This window comes from Lepidothrix coronata, unplaced genomic scaffold (assembly GCF_001604755.1).
Source record: "Lepidothrix coronata isolate B3197 unplaced genomic scaffold, Lepidothrix_coronata-1.0 Scaffold238, whole genome shotgun sequence".
NCBI lineage: Eukaryota > Metazoa > Chordata > Aves > Passeriformes > Pipridae > Lepidothrix > Lepidothrix coronata.
Genome location: NW_016690418.1, coordinates 22,128 through 47,549, shown reverse-complemented (window position 1 = coordinate 47,549; position 25,422 = coordinate 22,128). Strand labels below are relative to the sequence as shown.

Here is a 25,422-nt window from a genome sequence, read left to right as displayed (position 1 = left end):
TATTCTTAAAACCTGATGCAACCAATTGGCAGTTCTTTAAACAATTTGTTTAACTTGTGTCCAAATGTCTTCAGGTTTTAGTGCTTACAGGTGGCCACTTTAGATTTACACTTTAATTTTGAGAAAGATCTAAACTGGGAACAGTGAATTTTCAGTTTATCATTTGCTGATAAAAAATGGAAAACTCAAAGTTAAAGTAGCCAACTACTGAGAAGAGTTGGCACCTGGCATTTTAATTTTTAAACGTTGGGCTTTTTTGTGTAATGAGGTTATAAAGCAAGAGTCTGACTTCAGGACCACAGTCGAAAAGAACGAGCTCTTAAGGATGACAGAACCACTGATGGGAAGCTCAGTTGGTCCAAAATCCAGGTCTGGCCCAAATAAACACAGAAAAGTTTGGATGCTCATCTGGGTTTTCTACCTGCCTTGGGGCTAGAGATGTCATGAGAACAGATTTGCTCATCACAGCTGCAGCACTTCCCGTTCTGGCCACGGATGAAATATCCAGGAGAACAATCTTTCTTGCAGAGCTCTGGGGCAGGGGAGGGAAGTGAGGAAAATGGGACCTGGTATTTCACAATCTTTCAAGTTTGATTCCAAAACTGGGGGAAGATTCAAAGATTAGAAAGTATAGCAAATTTTTTACTTTACTCGGGTTTTGGCTGTACTCTTAAATGCAACTTTTTACTGCAACTGTCAGAATGTGTGGCAGCTCAGATAGTCAATAATCACAAAAAGAAAGGCATAACTACTTCTAAAGTAGGCATAAGCAGTGCTGCCCTAAAAAAAACAAACATAAATTTAGTTGTATGGGTCTAAGAAATATAAAGAAATTTTTTTTTCCCCCACAGGCTTTATACTGAAAAAGGAAGCTCTTTTTTACTCTCAAGGTGTCAGCTCTTGAGACCTTTGAAGGGGAAGGTTTCAACCCAGCTGTGTGCATGCACACCCTTAACTACAAAATCATGGATGTTAAAAACCTATTTCCATTCAGGCTATGAACCTCACCAAATGAGAAATCAAATGGAAAATAAAATATTACCATGTTAATACAACCAGATAGGATCCTGGAAAAAAAAAGTAAAAGGTTGACTTCAAATGGAATTTGATCTGATTTAGGGCAGGAGAGTGCTGCTGTCAACTATTTGTCTAAGAATAGGCACATTGCCTAACAAGGACACTCTCTTGTCTGTTTTAAAACCCCTTCTCAGTGCATTAAACAACATTTAGTAAGCATGTCTGTACATAGTGCAGTAGCACGTGTATTTAGGGTATGCACAAAATAATTTGATCCCCATTTCATCGCACTGGTAGTGTAATTATTTCACTGCATTAATAAAACAAACAAAAAACCCTGCTTCTTTACCTCTCCTGTCATGTTGCATCGGGTCACTCTGTGCCACATGATGTGATATCATGTAGCTCAATGCAAGGAGACACATGTCCCTTCTCATTGGAAATTTAAAGAAATGGAGCTTACTTTTCCCCTGTGGGAAACTATGCAGGTCAGGTGCCCAAGACTAGCTACGGGAAGTTTGATATAATCTCAGTTTCAGTACCTACATATTTCAAATCTGACGGCATTTTGAAAGGAAACGTGTTAGATGCCACAATTCAGCTGTAATACAGTACTTAATAAAGATAGCGTAGAAGGAATATAATTCCACAGCTTATGTTCCTTGTCACGGTGTGCACTGACACAGATTACCAAAGAGGCTCCTTTAAACAACACTTTCAGACATACTTTTTGAAATATACGGTGTTTTATACCCTAACCCTCAGAGAAACCTAACACCGCTGAAAGCACATGGGTATAGAGTCAAGGGAACAGAACTGATTAATGATGAAGCCAAAATAAGATCTTTTTCTGATGAAAAATACTGAAACGGTTAAGCACAGAGAATATAGATAAGAAGAATGTACAGGACCTGGGGCCAAGTTCTCCTCTCAGTTACACTAGCATAATTGTGGAATAATTCTATTTCAATTAATAGAGTTAATATGATGAGAATAGAATTATGTATGTAAAGAGCATGATTGAAATGTAAGAGTCAACCCAACTTTGAAGCACCATCTTTAATGTGTGCAAAGGAAATATGCATCATCCACTGTCCTGTTTTACAGGTAGAGAAACAGAAGAAGTAAAAATCCCTTGGCAGGGCAATGTCCAAGCTGAGACCAGGGAAACATGACAAATTCCAGTCCAGCTCCTTCTCCACTTGGTTGCAATAAATAAATACAACTGAAGGATATCTTGGAAATCAAGTGATATTATATATATATTTGTATGTATGTATGTATGTATATATAATCTTTCTAACATCATTACATGTTGCTATCTCCTTCCTGAATCAAAAAGGTGTAACTTTATGGTTCATTTTGTTGTTTAGCATCAGCGTAGTAACTTCAGTGTCACCAACATTTCTGTATAGCTGAGTGCCACTGTTTAAACGATAAAAGTGCAGAAGAATTAGAAGCCTGAGGAACACAATCAGAACAGATGCAGGAAATAAGTTTTCCCAGTAAAAATAAGTTTTTCCTACTGGTAAAAACAAGGATGCGTGGTATGGACTATGAAATAATGATAATACTAAAGCACGGGGATCATTACAATTTGAGCCAGATGTTAAATTACAGAAAATAATATTATTTAGGGGGTTCTGGTTAGGTAAAACCTCATGTCTAGGTTTTCTTAGTCTGCTCCAATGCTTTACCAGAACAGCTCAAAGGCTACATTCTGCAGGGTTTTGGAAAAAGTAAGTTTTGAGCTACAAACACCTGATCCAACTCCGTGGTAGTCCTTTGGCTTTGAACAAGCTAAGGCAAAGGAAAGAAACATTTGAAGATCCTAAAATTCACCTAATTTCATCAATTTTTGCAAATTTTTGGTAAAAAGGATGACGAGGGGTGTCTTTTTCTTCCTTGTTGGTTCCACAGCCCCAGTCCCCAGTTGCTCTTGGGAAATGACAACCTCAGTGTACACCTGTACTCAGCTCTTAAACAAGACATCACATCTTAAGTGATGTGGTCCAAAACTGATATTAGCATAAATTTCCACTGCTATCCTACAGATGACAGTAAAATCAAAAATCATAAAATTAGAAACACGTATTTACCCCTTGCCTTTCCATGTGTTTTCTGAAGAATTACTAGCAATAACTTAGAAGATATTTTCTGACTGTTTCTCTCTCCCCTTTTCTCTCAGTGCCTTGGTGTCCCCAAATGGAGGTGGGAACTCTGGTCAGATATCTTAGAGGGTGAGTAGAGGGTTTTTTGTCCTGCCCTAAGCTCTCCCAAGGTCCTGCCCCAAGCAGTGATGCCCCAAAGCACCAGATCCTTGAGAAGAACCAGTGCTGGCATCTCATGTCTCCACAGCTCCTGCCAGCGTCTCAGACAAAAAGGGCTGCGAAGAGATGAAAAGAAAATATGGAACAAAAGAAGTGGAGCATGGTTTTTAGATGGTAAATTATATAATATTTTCATAGCCAAGCTTGTTTTATTTTCCCCCCTCAAGACATACATTACAACAGATAGAAGTGACACAACTGAAGAAAAAGGGAAAAAAACCACACCTCTTTAATTTTTTTTACCTTTTTTTAATTTGTCCTAGCAGCTTAAAAATATTTTTAATATATTTTCACCATGTTTTCAATGAAACTCAAAGGGATTCACAGGCTCTGAGGAGCGCATTGGTCTTGTCATATCTCCCCCCAAACTGTAGAAAACTCTATTAATGCTAAAGCAAATGTTACATTTTTTCACTGGATGCGAGGAAAACAACAGGGAGGGATGCAAAACTTCCTAGTAGTGCATTCAGTTAGGAAGGTATTTCAATATTGAACATCCCTTCAAATAATCCTATTTTCAAGCACCGGACGATGGGAAAATGGCTCTTCTAGCGAGCATCTGCCCAAATTTTAAATGAAAAAAAAAAAAATAAAAAGGGAAAGGAAAAGGGGGGGGGGCAAAAAAAAAAAGGCATTTTTCACAGGGTTGTGGGTCTGTGGCATCATCTGCTCCACCTGTAATCTCTGGTGCTGCTCTGCCCCCTGGTGCTGCCGCGGCCGCAGAGCAGCCGCCCGCGCCCTTGCGCGGGGACCGCCCGCCGAGCATCCCCCACTGTCACTTCTCGCTTCTCCCGCAAGTTCAAGGTCAGTGCCTAGCTATTTTCAGCTCATCTCTTCTTGATCCATGCAGAGAAATGACAAGGTAACGTGATTTGGGGTCAGCTGTATTACAGGAACCGTTACATAAACGGAGAAAGTGGAAATCAATCCCGGCTGACAGTGTCTTCGGGATAATCAGCGCTCACTCCATGCCGCTGTCAGCTCTCCTGCATCAAACACCATGTTACTTCTGTCACATCTCCTTAACAAAACCAGAGCCTCACTTTTGGCAAAGTAAATAAATATTTCACTTGGGCTTGCATTTAATTCATTGTTTAGAGAACTTTAACACTTTGGACTTGCAATGAGTCCCTATTTGGAGGAGAAAAGACGACTTATCCTGTCAGGTCCATTACTGCCTGCAAAGGACGCTGGCAAAGATACAGCCCACTCTTATGAAACACCCCATTCTTCATATTTTGTGCTTGATTTCTTTAAGCAGACGATTGTCCTCCAAATCTCTGTTAGCAAGCAGACCTCGCCTTCCCAAAGTGCTTTACCTAACCCACGGTCATCCTCATCCTCACCCCAACCCCATCACAGCTTCCCCGCTAACGTTTCAGGACACCTTCCTCAATTTGTCTGATTATTATTACTTTATCTGAACCATTTCCTCCCCTAACCAGACATCTTCCCTAACGCAGAATTATGAACATATCATTTCACAAGATGTGCCGCGTTAGCCGTGTCTCGGTGACAGCACATGGTATGTCAGTTTAGGGAGAGAGCAGCGATTCTATCCCACCCACCTTGTGCTCCCATGGAACTGCCAAGCCCGCAGTGCTCCTCCGAAGAACAATTTACCATAATATTAGTTGTCAGTAAATTCAAAGACGGAACTCCTAAAGCTATAAAATGGATTAGAAGCAATTTAAAAAAGAATTAACAAACTAGAGTAAGAGTATACTGTCAACAAACAAATGCTTCATCATAGCACTGTAATTTGGAATTTTAATTACCCCTCTGCTTCTGTAACAAAACAATGTCTGAACTGGCAGCCATTTGAATCTCTCACAGGTCATTGAGCATTCTAGTTAATTACTCTATGAATAGCCTGTTTTTCTCCCCTCTGGAAACACGTTTCTAATGGCAGTCAAGGTCTGACAAATGTGTCATCTACATAATTAGCTAGGAAGCAACACAAAACATTAAACATGCTTTGTGCCGACAACTATCAAAACATTTCATTTGTTGTCAATTATTCATTACTTTGTAGGTTCTGAAGGGGTTGTTATTATGAAAATAAGTCCAGATGCTAACAAGGTTAGAGTTTTTTATTCAAATTAGTAATCAGAGGACTAACTTTAAAAAATGTATCCTATGTACGTTTATGGCAGCGTTCAATCAGCACTAAATTATAAACGAATTTAGCTAAGTTCAAGTTAAAATAGCCATGGCAGAGCACATACACTAATTTGTAGAGTTGCAGCTCTCTTTGAAGTTTTAGGATCTAAGCTGAAGTAGCAAACTTTCAGAACCTTTGGCAAGACTAATTTGTGCTTGGTAAATAGAGTAAAGATTTTCACAGCGTGAGATAATGTAAGATTGCAAAAAAAAAAAAAAGAGGAGGGGGGAACCTGGAGGTTTTTGAACCTTTTTTCTACCCTTCTGTCACACTGAGTAAAAGTCAAAATCAGCAATTCCGACTCATATAATATCTCTTCTGAACTTCAGTTTGGCTTAACAAGGAAGCCAAACCAGTTACATTCACCACTCCCTTAATAGAGCTGAAATGAATTTATCCTCGCTTTTAAGAAGAAATAGGTGCTGGTTATTTCTTTTTTCTATGATCTCATTATGATGCTGCCTATCAAGCTGCGCAGCTGAAACGGTACAGTGAAACTGTGGGGAAGAGAAATAAACAGGGAGTTAAACAACAAAATTAACTTCTTCCTTTTTAGCCAAGATTATTTCAGCTGAAGTGCCATGATGCAAGTGTACAATAAAGAATACCTTCTCACAGGGCTTATTTAAATAAATAAAAAAGAAAAAAAAGAATATTATTCAGAAAAGCAAAAGGATTGTTCTTAGCCTGAAAATATGACTGCACATAAAATGTTTGTCCTATAAAAAGGTTGGGAGGCAACCTGCATTGCTCCATTGAGAAAAATCACTTATTGAAGGTAAACTGAGCCCCAAAATAGACTCATGCATTAATATTCTACTTTCAGGGTCTAAGTCAAAGGACTTTATGGTATGTAGAACATACATCAGCACGCAGGGGCACATCTGTGGAGGCTGAGGGCCTGTGCCCTGGAGATGGAGCAGCTCCTCAGGTGGGGAACAAGGGACACACACACTGAGACGGATGAAAAACCGGATCAAGGACCGAAGGAGACGGTCTGTGATCACAACATGAATGGAGAGCAGATCCAGGTTTCCAAAGCACAAACCCGGTCCGAGTACAGGAAGGGGACATATGACACACATCGTTTCTCATTTTCCTGCACTGGAAATGGGAATGACTAACGTTACTCAACAGATTTATTTTTTCTAGCAACATTCATGTTCAAGAAGTAAAATTGGACTGTGTTTATGGACTCACTGCTTTCATACCCTGAAATATTTGGAGCAAGCAAGGTGTAAGCTTGCATTTATTAACAATTCCCACACTTGTCATGGGAAGTTCATATATTTTTATATATGGGAAACTCGTATATTTTTCTTTATCTGTCCCAGTGCTATGATGTGATTTGAAAGGAACACAGCTTTTTCCTTATAAACATAGATGCATCTATAACAGGCTGGTGTATGATGATAAAATTTGCAGAGAATAAAGCCTGGCCAGTCAAGTATTAGATCACAAAAAAGAGAATATTTTTCACAACTATGACAGGAGAAGTTCTTCTGCTTTTAAAAATATTTTGTCAAGATTTGTTTTTTCCTCCAGGAAAAAAAGTAAACTGGAAAAAGAAAAAAAGAGCCATCCTCAAAAACTTTCCCTAAATAAACTACACTATAAAAGAAACTCTGATGATCTCTCAGAGATTGAAATAATCCCCTTTTCAGCTAAAACTACCCATAGCAATGAAACTGAAAATACTCAAAAAGAGGGCTGGAGACTGTCTTGTAATTAACATTAAACAGATAACATATTTACAAGGAAGTCAAAATATTTTGGAAGCCGATAATCCTGTAAGCCTTAACGTGGTATAAAAACAACAAATAAATGCAAAGTGTTACTGTTACACATGCCTGCCTGATCAATGGTTTTCACATATTGATCTATAAATGGAGTTGACAGTCTGTGTTGGCTGCACATTTTCCAAGCAGCTCTATTTTTGTACAAAACCAATACGGGCAATTACCTTTGTTTGAGATGCCAAGTCTTATCAATTCAATGTGATTTAGTGTCATTTTAATTAAATATCAGGATCTACTTCAGGACAATCTATACAAACAAAGCCTCAAACTTGACTATAAGCTTGATTTGAAGTAAACATGTACAAGCCCTGCAATTTCAAAATATGGCTCAAAAACTCTGCTAAACAGAAGGCTTATATTTTTAGTAAATTTATTTCTGTCTTTTTGGCTAGCCATAACTTTGGCAAGTGTTCTATGATTACAGGAGTAAGAAACAAAAGAAGATTGCTTCCTGTTTCTCTGATAATGTATTAGAGAGATAAATAAACCTACCAGTTTGTTTAACCTAATCAGAGAAAGCTCTAATACATTAACATTTTGGAATGTCTAAATAGGTTCTAATTCTTAATATAGACACCAATAAAAAAGACATTTCATTGTTTGAAGTTGTTCTGAATGAAGCAAAATGCACTTCCCCAGGGTTTAGCAGATGAAAATAGCAAATATTCATTTACACTGCTAGTTCAGGTGCTATCATAAAGCACAGAAAGAGCCCTCTCTTGCCACAGTCTGTGTCCAGCTTCATGATTTGTGCTCTTTAAAGTCTGCATTAATATCAGTTTCGACTTTTGTACAAAGCTCAAGCATTTCCATCAAAATAAATAACATAAACACCCAAGAATCTCTTGCATGGTTTAGGTCACGCATCCCATATTTGCATCCGCACCACTATAAAATGCACAAGTGCATATGGCCCTACTGATGTATGATGCACATCCTTCTTTGTCACACTACGTAAAATAATCTGTCCACCTTCAAAAGTATAGCCCCAGGTGTGCTGACAAGCACCACAGCAAATGCTTGAGAATACAGCAAATCCCTGAGAGAAAATTAGGTATTTTCTTCTCTATAAATCACCAGTCGTCTTTCTACTTTTGTGCCTGGTTTTTGCCCTTTATTGTCCAGAGTGGGCATTTATTTTTTTTTTCTGAATCTGTTTTAGAAACCTATATTTCTAGTGACTGTTCAATATGTGCCAAATGGTGATTGCCTTAATCCACTCAAGTAGGCAGGTTTTGCATAAGTGGAATAAAAAGGATTTGACCCATTTATTAGTAGAACAGAGTATACTGCACACACCAAATATTGGCAGTGAAAGAGTAATATGGAGTCCTTTATTCAGCTGTTTCTAGGTTTTCAAAATAAAAATCTTTCCAATAATAGGACAAATGAAAAATAGAAAATAAGCATAATCAATGGACAATCAATGGACACCTCATAGGCTATATCCATCACCTAGAGGCAGACGGTGAAAACAGAAAATTTCCAAATAGATGAGGATAAATTTATCTTTTTGCACAAAATTATTAGTTTTTATTGATATACTGGTAATATGTATCTTTTGTCAGGGATCTGTGTACCTTTAAATAGAAAGGTGAAAACTGTGCATAGAAGTGCAATGTAGAAGAGTGTCATGAATTTTAAAGCAATATTACTAAATTTATATATACATACATATATATATATGTCTGTGTGTATCACTTGGATCTTTCTTTTTCAAGACACTTGGATGGACAGAAAATACTCCCCTCCATTACTGTTCCCAAAATCCTTCAGCAGTCACATGCACAGACATGTCAGCACAGGGCTGATACACACAGCTGAAATTTCTCTGCTCTTTTAAATTGAATCTCGCTGCATTTAAAGCCTGTGTTTGAAAATGTTTGGATCTGTAGAAATTTTGCTTTTACTTTGGGCGTTAGCAAACAACTTTAAGAGGCTTATTTGAGTAAATACGCCCAAACACTTTCAGTCTGTCAATATCTAGTCAGAAAATTCTGCATGGCAAAAAGAGATGAAAAGAATCGAAATAGAAAGGAAATTAGTAGCATGGCAAGCTTTCAATCTATTATGCCAGAGCCAAGTTTGCTTGGTAAAATGACATATACTCGGTAAAATTCCGCTTTTATATAATTAGCTACTAAACAAATGTAATACAAAGCAACTTTTCAGCTCCCAGCCAATGCACATATATTGTACCTGCTATGGTTATTGGAATGCAGCAGTGAATATTTATGTCTAATTTAACTTTTTAGAACCCTTGCTCTGTAACAGTCCAGCATACTATCCCCCAAACTAAAGTTATGTAACAAGGTAATATCAACAATGAGAAACTGCATGATAAAATCCTGCCCAAAAGTGAAAAATGCTAATTTTGTCTCATTTAGCAGCTGGATACAGAAATGCTCATTAGTTTTAAGAGGGTTAATCCTTTTAACTTTTGCATATTGATATGCCAATTATGCCTAATTGTACAAGAGGCATCAGTCAAGGTAATAGTGCATAAACACATGAAAGTTATTAAGTACATCCCAACATGTAATAAAGTAGGTGTTAATTGGTAGCTGAGTTCTGCAGGCTATTGAGGTGGATAATTCATTGAGAGATGGATCACTTGTAATTTCTCTACATAATTCCTTTTGCAGTCTCATGCTGTGATGTTTTCATGCTTGTCAAAAACAACTGCAGCCTAGTGCCTTTTGTTAAACACAGCCAATAAAATGTTAGGCATCATTAAATATACTTAACTTTTAAACTTTTTCAAAGGTACAGTTCTTCCTCATAATACATTACAGTATTCCCAGTAAATTATTGTAAGTAGTGTTCCAGGTTTGTGGTGGAGGAATATTTCACATCAGATAAAAGGAGTAAACATGTGCAGCGTGTCTGAGGCAAAGAATGTAATTTAAATGGAGTATGTTATCAGCTGCTAAGATCTAAACAGATTTTTCTCTCTAGAAATATAAGCTGAAATGGGTTGTTATACCAGAGAAATTAATGAGTAGAATAACATATTTCTAAATAAGTCTTAATTTTGAGTAAAAGGGGAAGAAAATATGGAAGGTCTTGTAGTGTTCCTCCATTTAATAACTTTGTCAGAAAGCTGAATGTTTCATAGGAATCCATTACATCAACAAAACAAAAAATTAATGGTTAGCATGGTTGTGAGAAGTGACTGAGACCTGGGACTCTGTCCCCAGCTAACAGAGTTTTCTCCCTCATTTGCATTCTCTGAGAATAAAATGGATCTGGAGTCCAAAAAGTGGCTAACATTGCATAAATAATTTTGTAACATCATATGGCCTCAGCTGCAAGTTGCCACCATTATGAAAGAAAATTAACCAGGGGAGACTCATACCAATCAGTTTGTTTAGTAGCTCAGAAGGAGTACAGGGGCAGGGACACAACTGGCAATAGAGTTCATCACTAACTATTTAATTTCAAAAAAAAAAAAAGGTAATGGGTAAAAAATGACTCAACTCCTTCAACTCCGTCAACTATTGAAAAATAAGTTCAGTATCTGATTTTTGTACAATTCATTCAGCCTTAAAACAAGACTTATTTTTGTTACAGAAAAAGTTATTTATTTACAGAGCTGAAATTTGCATTTTCTTTTGTCTGTTTTTAAAGTCTGCCTTTTGAGAGACTGTGACATATATCTGACACTGTAAGCACTACTCTCTACAGCAGTCTTACCTAAGTACTATTTCAACTGAGAGTAGAAATGCTGAGTAGATGTTATGATCATGGCCACCAAAGCCAAATTCTGCCTTTCATCGAAGTAAAATTGTTATCCCAGTGCCTAGCCATACTCCTGAAAATATATTAGTGAATTTAAATACCTCCTTTCAAGGGATGATCACGAAACCAGTATCTTAACACACATGAGATAATTCTGTAGATTTTTAAAAGCTGGAAGACTCGGAAAATATTAGGGGTGTTTTACTTACAGGCTCAGCGACTTTCACATTGTCAGACAGAATCATAGATTTGCTTTGGCTCAGTCTATCGTGGTGACTGTTGGCATTTTTGATCCTCATTTGAACAGCCCCCGTACTGTGGTGGGAAGGATTAGGCTTTTCAGAGGCTGTATCGGAAGTTGAAGACCTTTCCATGGTTACTGGGTTGACCTGAACAACATAAAACAAGAGCATTAGTCTGGGGACTCTTCATACAAAAGTGTATCAATGCCAGTTCTGTGTCACCGTAGACAGGACAAGAAGCTGAGTTGCCTTGCTGGCAAGATCTTGATCATCTTGGAACACCAGGATAACTATCAGCTGTGTCAGCCTGTAGTTTTTATTATTGTACTTATCACTCACACATCCAAACTGCCTTGGAAGAGTTAGTTTGTGTAAAAGATTATCCTTATCTCAAAAGCCATTCTCCTCCATGGTGTAATCTCCCTGCAAGCCTCTGTCATGTCCAGCTGGCAGCCACTACATTTTGTCTTTGGCCCTGCTCACACGACACATTTTAAATCTTGCAAAGGAAAACGACACGCTGTGAAGCCAATTAACATATCTTACCTCCACAGCTCCATACGTTCATGCTACAAGTGCATCGCAGGGCCACACTGCAACCCTGCTAGAGTCAGATTCGAACCCAGAGCTAATAAAATTTCCCTTAACTTTTACAGTTCTCCGACTGCACAGATGGGATTTTTGTTTCTCTACCCACTTTTAAAATTTGAGATTGAGAAATGGAGGAACACATGAGCTCTCAAGTCCTTGGAGGGATTGGGGGGAACTTAGAATGATCACAGTCTCCAACAGTGCTGCTCTTTAACCTCCTGTTTTGGTGTTAGAATCACTCATCAAACTCCATTCTAGTGATTCAACATCCCCAAATATTTTTCATAAGCAAAAGTTACTTTATGTTTCCTGTACAAAACATCAAGACATCGATCTACAACACTTACTCTGTTTTTCTCTCCCCTTGTTCACCCTGGGACTACTACTATATGTAAATTATGAGTAAAGTAATATTCTAAGAGTCACAAGAAAACTGGCTCTTTATGGTTTTATGTAACCTCATGAGAAAATGTGTAAGGAAGAGATACTAGATGAGCTGAAATAGCTGCTTTCCCAACTATGGAGCCAGGGAAATGGAAATCCATTAAGTGCAGTTATAATATAAACTGTTGAAAAATCAGCATTTTCCAAATGGGTTGAAAACCACAACTATTTTAGCAGCATCCCCCCAACCTCTGAAGACTCTAAAAGATTAAATTGCCTGATTTTGAGAAAACCCATTGCTGCAAAGGTGTGGGAGCAGAAGAGGATACGGTCCTGGTGTGAAGCTGGGAGAGAGATGAGGAGCTGTGCTGCATGTCTCTGAGCGGGACCACGGACACTGTGCTGGTAGAGGGACACAATTCTCATAGGTTCAACCTCTCCTGGCACTGATAAAACAATTCCTTACAGGAAACTGCCTCAAATGTAGAGGATGATGATGAGAAGTCATGCGGTCAGAATGACTGAGGTTGGAAGAGACCTCAGTAGGTCATTTGTTTCAACCCCTCTGGTCAAGCAGGATCACCTAGAGGTGGTTTCCCAGAACCATGTTCAGAAGGCTTTTCATAGAATCACAGACTAGTTTGGATTAGAAGGGACCTTAAAGATCATATAGTTCCAACCCCCCTGACAAGCAGGGACCTTCAGGGGATTTTAAACTCGTTCAGCCAGATATATGGAAACATGAGGAATCACAGCACTGTTGAAGAGAGAAATGAGAAGAAGAAAGTGTTCTAATATTAGCCATTACTCACTCAACACAACAGAAACATTGAATTTAGTAAGGGAAAAAGTAAAGCTTACGCCCATTGGCTGTTTCCTGGATTGAATCAGTTACTCAAGAATCACAGAAGTTGAACCCCTCATGAGAAAAATTAGATTAAAGCTGTTTCCTGTTACTAGGGAGCATGCATTATTGCTGCAGAGCTGGTGTATGACACTGGAGAAAATTCTTTGCATGGTCCTTTGGTGGACAGCACTGTGTGTTCTCCCTCCCCAAGACACTCCTCACCACCCTTCAGAGCAGTCAGCACCCAAATCCATGTCACAGGGACACTTTGCCACTTTGGCAGTAAAGACTGCAGCTGCTCTAAGCAGGAAATGATTTTTTTTCCCTCCTCCTAAACTTGGAGAGTCAAACCATTTTGTATTTCATGTTGGTATCAAATCAAAATTGCTTCTCAACAGATTTTCAGTAGGCTCCAGGCTGGAGAGCTGATCAGACTCGAGAGACGAGAGCAACACTGGTTCTGTCACGGATCCAATGTTTGGCTGGAGCACATCACTCAGATTTTCTTCTGAAATCTCCCACCTATAAAACTCTGACGTATCCCTTCTTGGGAGCATTATGAGTTTTAATTAGGTACTCTCTGTCTGGTGTTGCCAGTACATGATGTGCTATAAAAAAAGTTTAATAGTGTGACAAAGTCATCCCCTGGATCTCAAGTAGGAACACAGCCAGTAAATGACAGGTCTGCAAAGACTCCTGAAACTTTTAATTGTAATCTCATTGAACCTTAATTAATTTTTCTGAAAATTGGAACTAATTTGCACACATCAGGGTATATAAGGTGACTTTTCTGAGTACCAAAATTACAGGAACCACCATAAAAGAAAAAGAAAACCAAATCTGAACATTTCCACCAGATTTGTCTTAGTGTAAAACATGATAAGATCCTGCAGGGTACAAAGAAGATCTTGCAGAATACAAGAGAAAGGTACAAGTCCCAAAAGTTGCTCCCTTAGGATTTTCAGGTAGGAATCCTTTGCTGTCCAGACTCCATTCAGACTCCACACAGCGTTACCAGCCCTACATGCCAGTAGATGGCACCCTGAATATGAGCTCCACAAATGCAACAGCCTCACATTTGCATTTGCAAGAAGAATTTGGTAATCCTCACACTCTGCCCTGCTTTTTTTTTTTTATTATTGTTATTATTTTCATTTTAAAAAAATAACAGAGGGGAAGACCATCAGGAAACAGATAAAATATTGACAGAAAACATAAAAAGGGTCCTATCTTCTGCTTTTATGTGTTGGTGTTTCCAAACTGTTAATAGCAGCATCAGGGCCAAGTTTGGGCAGGTTTCACTTCCGTTGGAAGGCAGAGCTGCCAAACCCCGTGCAACTCCTTGTAAGGCATTCCATGTTCATCATATAATTAGCTAATTTGCCTTTGGGCAAATAGTTAGCATCTGGATATAAATTTTAGTTTTGAAACCTCCTATGATTCATTTTTTGGAGAAAGGTATTAAACTAGGACAGACTTTACCCCCTCTCCTCCCTGTTGTTTATGGGGTCCCTGGAGCAAAGGGACAGCATTACTTTGAGGCATTGGCATAAGAGAAGAGGGGCAAGGGAACACACCGAAAATTCCTCTTGGAAGTACCTGTTTTGGGGCACTGTGTAACAAAAGGGACAGGTTGGAAAAGGGTGAGAAAGAGTGAGGGACAAGAAAAGTCCTTGACATGAGGTTGGATGGATGATGCAGGAAGGGAAAACTGATTCACAGAGTGGGGAAAAGAGGTTACATTCGGTATGAGAAAGGAGAACTTTAATTTCTGGGAAATAGATAGATCAGCTTTGTTATGGGGCAAGAAACATCACCAAGTTGAAGGGATAAAATCATCTTTCTGGCTTTGGAAGCAAAAGAAATTCAGTCCTACAGAGCCAGATACTTTCAAAGGTACCTCAGGAGGTCAAAAGCCCTCTTTGAAGGAAGAAGCGATTCATCCTTTAAATAAAATTTGCAGCCTCAGTGGGTCAACCCTTTCAGTCACTTTTCCCACAGATTTTTCCATGTGTTTGGGATGCTCTGAGAGGATCCCAGTCAGCTCCAGAAAGTAGCATAGCAACCTCATAGCGAAGCAGATTGGGTTTAAGCCAGAGCTCAGGCACCAATTACAGGGGTGAGCTGGCTAATAAATATTCAAGGTGACATTTGACAGACCCTAAAGACCCTAAAACCCCAATTTCTAAATATACAGTTGACTTGCAAACACAGGTATTACAGAGGTGAAAAATGGAAAGGTTACTGAGGATGGAAATCCACAGACACAGCAAAGCCAACCCACTTCTGAGAATCAGGCCCAGGTTTAGAGAGTAGCACAGCAAATTGTGAAGATCAGATCTCAGTCTTACTCACAAAGTACTGGATCTTGCCAAATCTATTCTCAAGAAGGTTTTTTGTAATGTTCTTTTAAAAGTAGTGCTTTCACAAAATTGTGATGTTTGATAACAGTGAAAATATGTCAGTTATTTCTCTTTTTTTGTTTGATGAGGAAAAAGTCTTTTCTCTCTTTTCAAACAGAGAAAGAAGATGACTAAGAAAACAAAGTAAAATTGTTAACTTCCCAATGAAAACCAAACCAAAACAAAGCCTTCCTTTGCTATTTGTAGTTTCCATGAAAAAAATGGAAAAATATACCTTTTAGCTTTTTGAAACAATGAAGATGGCTCATCTTGCTTCCATTCTTATGTCTTCGGTAACTTAACTATATTTTCTGTCTCACAGTAAGTATTGCCCTCCTACAGCAGCTCATGGACCTAGAATGGGTTTCATATTGCATTTATCAGCATTTTAATTCACTTTATACATGTTTCACTGTCCAGAAATTGATCTTATAATGAGTGGACTGACCAGTATTAGCCAAAAACTTTCTTTCATGAGTTTTGGTGCAGTACTGGTAAAGTCAGTATATAGGTTTTCTGCAAAGCAAAGCCTTAATTCTTCAAGAAACAAGAGGATAGCAGTAGTTCCAAATTTTGGCTTGAGCTGTGCCTACACTTCTTACAGCTACACACAGCGAAAGACAGAATGCAAATGTTCATTCATCAGCATCTTGTACCAGAGAAGCTGTGGCTGCCCGACCCCTGGAAGTGTTCAAGGTCAGGTTGGACAGGGCTTGGAGCAACCTGGGATAGTGGAAGGTGTCCCTGACCATGGCAGCAAGTTGGAACTGGATGGTCTTTAAGGTCTTTTCCAACCCACACCATTCTAGGTTTCTATGATGAAGTAGTTGTACTTTCCTCAAAAAAAATGAAAAAAATTCTGTAATTAATGTAATTTCTCGCATATGTTATTCAGGATGGAGATTAAAATCACTGCATATATTTTTCAGTATTTATCAAAATAAGCTTAATTTCTTCCACCTTTTCTCCTTGTGACTTATGCACCATTATCAAGTCAGAAGCATAACGAACATGAAAGTGCTCAACACAGTAGTGTGAAAACACTGCAAAACTCAAGTGCATCCTGTTGCACTGACTAATTTAATTCTTTTGCTGGAGAGTATGCTGTACTTGAAGAGAATCTACAAAAACCCTAATGCAACAATATCACAGAAGAATAAAAATAAGCACCAGGTTCACCACGGCACTCGAACTGTGGGCCTGCAAAACCATAAAAATGGAAGCGGAAGTTACAGTTAACAACTGAAAAAAACCAAGCGAATGCCACACACGTGGTGAGTCAGAGCATTCCTGTGGAGGACAACATGTTACTGTGTCTGTGAAAGAAGCGTTTAAAACCAGCACACCTACGTAGATGTTCCTGCTGTTGGGTTTCGCTCTTGGCCTCTGCTGCACTCTCTGTTATCTCTGCTGAAGCACAGCTTGGGGCAGCAAGTGCTTAAACACACACTGATGGAAATAAAGGGGGACAGATGAAAAAACTATAGGTAAAGAGAGGGGATGGCAAGTAAACTGCCTCATAGCTTTTTTTCAATTGTTCTTATCTACACTCTGCTGTGTATTTATTTTTTTTGGCCATCCCCACTGAGCTGCTCTCACAGCAAACACGTCACTCCACTGTGCCCAGGGCATGGACACAAACAGCAGAGGCTGCTGAGGGATACAGTGTCCTGGGCTGGTGCCCAGAAGTGTCCTGCAGCCAGTTTATCTGAGTACTGGAAAAACAGAAAAATCCATTGTAATGAAAATATAAAGCAGACGTAACATTGCTATGGCTTTTCTTTTGCAAAAAAAATTGTCACATACTTAGGAAGCAGCATTAACTTCAACCATTAGTCCTATCTTTAAATAAAGTATGTGATCAGGAATGACACAACATCACCACTGCCTGGGTCCTTACTCCAGTTTTGTCTTTTTATATCAGATAGACAATAAACCAGAATTTAGTGCTGAGTTCAGTCTGATGTAAAATGTTAAATGCCCTAAACTCTACAGCTCAGTTTCCCTTATGACCCAAAACTGCAAGCTCATCACTGAGTTGATGCACCCTAAGTCCTACAAAAGTCATGCTCATCAGCATTAATTATGACAGTCCCTTTTAATTTTTTTACCTGATGCAGCCATATTAGGCTTTTGGTGGTGTCTTTCAGAGCAAGGATCACAGAGGTCATCTTACCTCGTATCTAAAAGCTGGCTTTATAATCACTCTTTTCTAGCCTACTACTTGTGGACTTTGTGCAAATAAAAGCAGAAATGGCCCACTAGTTCTTCAGGCTACTCTAATTTACATGTACAGTTACCAATCTCTCTCCTGTGGTCAAAGAGAAATCATCTTTTCTGATTTGTTTGTAGCCATATCTCACTGTCCAGAATTTCTCTGTTACCATGTGTGGCATAAGCTGCTCAAACCATTATTCACAATTTTTTATGCTCTGAGGTATATAATTCAGTTTCTACGTAGGATGCACCTAAAGGCAAATTTCTTGACACAGCTTGACCCAAATCACAGAATCATAGAATAATTGAGCTTGGAAAATACCTCTAACATCATCTGCTGAAACCCAGCACTGCCAGGTCCATCACTAAACTGTGTCCCCAGGCACCACATCTACATGTTTTTTGAACATTTCCAGGAATGGTGATTCCACCACTTCCCTGGACAGCCTGTTCCAAAATGCCTGACCAGCCTTTCAGTGAAAGAATTTTCCCTAATATCCAATGCAAACCTCCCCTGGCACAACTTGAGCTGTTTCCTCTTGTCCTATCACTCTGCAGATCACCTAGGTAGTAGCTCAATACAACAGTAAAGCATTAAACAACTCTTTAGGCTGAAAAATCTTTTATCTTTAAGATTTTAACCCAATCCTTGATATGATGAGCATTTCAGCCTTTTTTGGTTTATTCTCTTATGTTAGGAGAGGGCTATATTTTACAACAACACAGTTTTCACAACTGAAATCTCCTGTACCAGCTTAATATCCAGTACAAACAAAGTGTGTTATGATATTAAAGAATATCTTCCTAGTTTGTGAAATGCAGGACAGGCAGTTCTAGACAGGTCTTAAAGGTTGGTCCTGACCTCAGGTTCCCAGCTGAAGCTGAAGGAATTACAGCAAAGCAATTGTAACATCAAACACAGCTGAAGAGGAAAACCAGAACACTCATTGCATTATGGAGCCAGGCATGGAAATGCACTTTATTACAAGAGGGAGGGACACAGACTTGCACCATTGTACAGTGGTAACGATGTTGTTTCATTTTGCATACTGAAAGTTTGTTTTGATAACTCCGTTCCTAAGAATTAAAGTGTTAAAATGCAGTGCTTCATTTCTCATTCCTAATAGTTACCACACATATTAGGAATATGTGATTCTCTACTTACAGCATGTCCCAAACCCACATGAGCACAGTCTACACCCCACAATACCTTACAGGCTATTACAGTTTGGCGATTTCCTGTCCATTGACAAATGCAATAAAAATATGAGTGGCTTTCTGCTATGAAGTTTGACTGCAGGTTTTTTTCTAATTCCTCAACAAGTAGTAGCACATGAAAAAGTCAAAAAGTTAAAAATATAAATTAAAATAATAGAAGTCTGATATTGAGTCCCACTTTCTAGCAAATGGCAGAAAAATATCCAGATATATTCAGTAGAAATACTATTAATCTTTACAAATTTTTGCTTGATTTGCCTCAAGGACTAGATAAAGAGAAACACTAAGAGAGAAAATTTACATACCTGTCCTGGACTGGCTATGGGTATCAGTGAGGATTTAAACTGGGACCTAAATTCCTCCTTTGTGTTCTGAAATTTTTTAGAAGATAATATATGAAAGCCTCCATAGTCTATTCCCTGCTATGCACAGCCCTTTGAAAATAGCAGGATGGATGACAAAGAAAAACAAGGACTGGGAAAAGTGACTTGTACCCTGTAAGGCAGAGACATGCCATGTCTGGAAATGCTTTCCTATCTGGATGGAAATGGCTTAAGAATTAGAAAGAAACAGGAATGGAAGACTAACTATTCCAAAGTTTCACAGATACAGTGACAAATTCTTCACATTCCTATTTAATGACTACAGATGCAACAATTCTAATCCTGTAATTCTCCATGACCTGCTGTCTACAGGGTGCCCTGCACAAAGAAAACTTGCTAGGAAGCATCTCTGGGATATTACTGAAAACAATAAAAACACGTATAACAGGGTAAAAGAGCATCTTCAAGACAGCAAGTGACTGCATATGGTCATGTCTCTTCTTGCATTCCTTAGTTTCTTAATTATGTTACATGTGAAGGTCTCAGGAAAGGTAACAGTTGTTTCAAAAGTTCCTCTGTCCCAATATATCATATGGGATAACATGATGGGGTCTGTTTTCATCACTCCCATGTCAATTTAATATCTCACTTTTGAGTGGAACTTGAAGCTAAAGGAATCCTTTGTGTACAATTTGGCCTGCGTGTATTCTGGGAACATTTGTCCATAGTATAAATTCAGTTGAATATGTAAAAGAACATGCCTGGAAAAAAAAAATTGCTACTTCTAGGTCTTCCTGCTGCCAGTGCATTTCTTTAATTTTTGGAGTGCATCTGATCCACGGCACCTGCCTCTGTTTTCCACGCTGTGCAAGTTAGATTGCAATCCTTCAGATGAAGAGTATTGGTTATACACACAGTGTTAACTAAACAAACTGTGAATATCATCCAAAACACAGCACTTCTAATGCATCCCACTACGCTGAATAGCAGAAATAACAGGACTACAATGGTTTAGACATTAGACCAACAGCAGCAACTAGTTTACAGCAGCAAACTTTATAACTTCTTATGATTCTAAGAATTTAATTAATTTAACACTAAATAAGACCTAATAAGGGCTAGAGGAGAATGTTTGGTTATTCCTGGCCTGACCAACACATGAGGAAAAGATAATTTCCTTCTACCTCCTTCCTTTCTTCTATAGGTTTATATACTACAGATAAGTAAAGAGTAGAGTCATGGCTTTCCAACTACCTCAAGTAAGGCTGACCAGTATAAACTCATTTTACACCTGCATGTGATGCTTGTTGCATGGTGACTTTTTAGTTTAAAGCTTTCTAATTCTGATTTAAAAAAAAAAAAAAATCCAATGTTTTCCCTAGGAAGATCACATAAGAATCACAAATTTTCCCCGGTGCTTGAAAGAAATCTGTTCCTATAGCCTAAATGTTCAGAAAAGTGTTGTTACTTTTAATGTTGCCAGATCTGAAGTGATGAGATACTATGGGAAAGGTTATTCTTGCAGTATTTACAGATACAAGCAGAAGAAGAAGTGACAGAAATTTCAAAGTAAGGCTTCTTGAAATACTTCCAGCTCAGTTTTTGCAGAACTTCTCCCCACAGAGATTCAGATATTCATCCAAGCTTTCCATGCTTACCTGAACTAGACATGTGGTGATGGTAATTTTGGAACAGCCCAAACTCTCTGGAGAAGTAGAAGAGTTGGTACCACAAGGCAAACTGATGTACTAGAAAAATATTTTTTAAACATCTGAAGGCCTGCTGCAAATAGCCAAAGGAAGAAACTTCATATAAGTCCTAAATTTCAGAGCTTTACCATCAGAAATTTTGGGTTCAATTTGGCAGAGACTGTAAGAAGAAGTTATCACAAGGCCAGCTCAGGTAGGATGTTGCAACCCATTTGTGCCCTGCACCACGTTTGTGTACAGGCACATCCTCCACTGGTTGACTCAGGGGAGTGAAAGCACCTCACTTTCATCACTGCATAAAACTACACACAAGTTTTATCCCACTCTACCTCTCAATCACTTGAGCACTACTGAACCCTTGGAGCAGTTGTAAGTCAAGCCTCACTTTGCCCTCTGGTCCTTAGTTCCTGCAGCAGCACCAGCCCCTTCGCTAGCAAAAATGCCTCCTTGAGTTCTGTAAAGCCTTTGGTGAGGTAGCAACAGTAGCTTTAACCTCTTGGAGTATCTCAGAGTTCCTTAACTTGCAAGTTTAAATGCGTATCTGTTATGTCTTATTCCATTTTGCAGTTCCATATACCCATCATTCTACAGAAGACATGGCTGTCAAACTGAAATACTGAGTTTATTGAATAGTAAAGGCTTTAAATCTTCTCAGATTTTCAAAATGAATTAAAGAATAAAGTAAATTTATAATAAAACTATCACTTATTTATTTAAAACTTACAATATTTTTTTTTTTTTTTCTGACACTGCCTGCCTCAATGGTGTCTTCAACAAGAGGCTTGTCCTTTATCCAGACAGTGAAACCTCCTCCCTCCCACTCTCTGGGATGATGTTCCACTCCCCGTGCTGTGCACATGAAACAGTCCCTCCTACCCTCTCTCAATCTTCCGTCATATGTTTCTGCAGCAGTTTTTATGCTGTGATCCTGCAGTTGCTCCCTTTACTTCTTCTCACTGCTCCCACTTCCCATCTGAGGGAGGAAAAAAAAAGCCTCCAGACACTTTTAATCTGTTCCCACACTCCATCTCCACTCTCCTTTGCAGAGCTCCTGGTGCTGCTCTTCTAAGAGACGCTGCTGTGAAATGCAGCAGAGACGGCACCTACAGTTTTAGGAGAAAACTTTTAAGCTGTAGCAGGAACTAGAAGGGGAAATTCTTTGTGGTTTACTTTGAGCAAGCCCCTCTTCTGCATTTTTTTGGGGCCCCCAGTTTGCTTTGTTCACCAGGCACCACTGCCATGGCCCAGAAAAGAGCACAAGGCAGCAGGAGTGTTTGCCCCACCACGCTGCTCCCCAGCACCACGTGGCAAAGCAGAGAGAAGACAAAAGCACTTGTTTTATGTGATAGTATCTGATATCACATTGTGCAGCTAAGATGTCTGCACTTCACAGCAGAGAAATACCAAGGGTGTTGTGGTGTCAAAACTAACAGAATCACAGAATGCTTTGGGTTGGAAGGGACCTTAATGATCAACTAGTTCCAAACCCCACCATGATTTCTCTGATTATGCAAGAAGTTTGAGCATAGGCTGTGTTAATTATATTTTTTTTTTTTACTATAAATGTAATTCTTTAGTGATGAGACCAGAAAACTTCATTTCACTAAGGTGGTTCAAGGTGACTCCAGGAAACCTTGTGCACACACTTTCTGCATGCCAGGAGGCCAAAATCACCTGTACCCCCAGTCCCACCACAGACGTGCTACTCCTGGTAGGAGCAGTAAAAGTCAACAGCAACAGCAGCAGTATCCACATGTGAACACCAACAGTCATAGTGAGAAGAGTCACAGCCATTCATCTGCCCCCAACCTTGTTAAAAACAAAAATACTCAATGAGTATTACATTTTCCATCGACTGTGGGTTTGTCAGGTAGCGTGGTAACATGCAGAGCTGGTGGACTCCTCAAACCCCTTGTTGGATGAAATAGCTGCACTCAACTCAAATAAACCTTTGCAGGCCTATGTATCTGAGGTAAAATGTCCTTACAGTGCATCAACAGTATTCCCTAAACATCTGAACAAGTCTGGTAAGAAATAGCTACATTTAACTTCTTTTAATTTATACAACTTTTGTACCACATCTTAATAGATTCCCTCTCTTCTGTTACTCACATTCTGGTAAAGGTTTTGCAAAAGACCCAAACTTTAGGAGAAAATTAAACCTAGAAAAGAAGTTTTCAAATCCAAACTCTGTGTAGCAATTCTGAATGTCTCGTGTCTGAACAACTGCATCCTACTCAACCCAGAGCCAGTGCTGGAACTTTCAAAGGAAATTCAAGAATGGGTTGAGGACACCAGTTCCTCTAAGCTTCTGTCAAAATTTGGAGCACTCCAATGCCTTTTCCAGGATCCTTAATGAAAGAGGAGGAACTGACATGTTTTCACTAGGGCTGTTTCTGCTTTCTTTGCCACTCCAAGAAGAGTAGGAGGATTAATGCTAAATGGATTAATCCTAAATCTAAAAATCATCATGAGAATTTGATTACTCATCACTACTAGTTACTATATTTTGCCTTTTTTTTTTTTTTTTTTGCTAATAAATTAACCAAGCATGGAAAGTACTGCTGATAATAGAAACATTAATCTCTCTAGATCAAACCTCAGCACTACTCAGCCTGACACACAAACGGCAGAATGTGCCAGAGCATCTTGGCCAGTTGGAAAGTCTGAGGTGACACCTTCCCAGTGGAAAACATCAATTCATACATAGAAAAACTGTTTGCTAGAAATGCCTTTTGTTTGAGAGCCCAGGGAGGCTTCTGTTGGTGTTTGCTGTGGGTGTCCAGGTTCTCCTGCAATGTATGTGTGTGTTTGGTTCTGGCCAACATGACCGTGTGGGCTGGGGTCCCCCACCATGGACCCCTAACCATTCTCCCATCACAGACTGCTCAGTTCTTCCAACCCCACTGTCCCAAGCAGGCACCTGCTTGTCCCAGCAGCAGGTGCCTCCTGAGCCCCAGCTGCAGCAGAGACACCAGAAAGCTGAGAGCATCCTGAAGTCCAGCAGGCTGGTGACAGACCCACCAGTCACAGAGGTGACTCTCTTGGGGACAGAACTCCAGAACTGTCTTCACAAAATGTCTCTGTCATTTCCTTCCTCCCCCAAAAAGGAAGGGAGTTTAGTAACATCCTGAGCAGCAAACAAACAAGTACAGGTGCTCAGCCCTGTGCCCTGCCCAGAAGCAGCTTCAGTAACTGGTGTCTGCTTCAGCACCAAACATAGTAGTGGCTTTGCTCAGGGTGGGGCAGGAAAAGAAATCCAAAACAAAGAGCAAGCACGTACTTGAAGCACATCTCTTCAGCTCTAAGCCACATTCACTTCTGCTTTTCCTTCCTCCTCATCTCCCCCTCCCCTCTTATCAGGTTGCACTTGTACTGAAAACTGAGGGACGTCTTGGAGAAGGAATTAGAAGTCCCTTTAAGTTCATCTGTTTGAGGACTGTGTCTTTTTAGTATAAATGTCACAAACTTTGGAAGAAATATTCATGAAAATCACAGTACAAACCCACAATAGCAAACTTAACTACAAGTGATTGATTTAATACCTGTCAATCTCAAATGGCAGGAAGAGTTATATTGGGTCTTAAACAACCTTAAACCACCAACCATAACAGTATCAAACTTGCTTAGTTAATTTATTGAAGAAATGCTTCAGTAAGTATCCATGCACTGTCTGAGTTAATGCAACTTGCACATACACACAGTAGTTTAGAAGATAGTTTGGAGAATACCATTATCTGTTTAACCCTCTGATATCTTTCCCACTTAATTCCTAAAACATCTCTTTCTCGTGCAAAGGGAGCTGAATGAAAATACAGACAAATTAAGAGAAAAAGGTCAAAATTTTCAAGTACTTGTGAATTTTGGTTCTTAGTTTCCACAAATAGGACTCACTTTTAATGCATTTCAGGCCTCAACTCTCCCAGATGACTTTAACATGAGCCGGTAATGCTCTGAAAATCTGCTCCAGCATGACCTGGCTGCATCCTCAGGCTGAGATCTAGCACGGACTATGTTTGTCCCATGGATTATGTTTGTCCCATGGTCAGTTTGCAACATCTAAATATCTGTGCCCAGAAAATTAATGCCTGATTTTCTCATTCAGACAGCTCTCTTAATAAAAATCCAGTTGCATTCCTTTTACTTCTGTTTCAGCCAGCCTGGAAGTTCTCAACCGGAGGAGCTTCAAGTTGTGATAAAGATGATGTGAGTGTACAGACCCTGTGACAAGAGGTCTTACTCTTAAAATAAAAACAGCTCAGATTTGAGGAAGTCTCAGTGTAAATGAGGAGCTAGCAGTGTTTGTTTTGTAGTGAGTATCCAAAACAATCTTTTTATAGTATTTCTCAAAGCAGAAAGACCGACAGAGGCACACTGAGTGCGTGAAGGCACAATCTTAGCATCCAGCACAGCAAAGAAACAACCTCCTCTGTCCTCC

General features: G+C 39.2%; 1 protein-coding gene across 1 annotated transcript in view; it reads right to left on the bottom strand.

Moving 5' to 3' along the window:
- The window catches only part of ARHGAP15 (Rho GTPase activating protein 15), a 331,823-nt gene that overhangs the window by 302,833 nt on the left and 3,568 nt on the right, over positions 1–25,422 (bottom strand). Inside the window, exon 2 of the mRNA XM_017834748.1 lies at positions 11,261–11,440. Within this exon, the coding sequence (XP_017690237.1) occupies positions 11,261–11,425 (165 nt within the window). The 5' untranslated portion in view covers positions 11,426–11,440. The remainder of the gene's footprint in view (positions 1–11,260; positions 11,441–25,422) is intronic.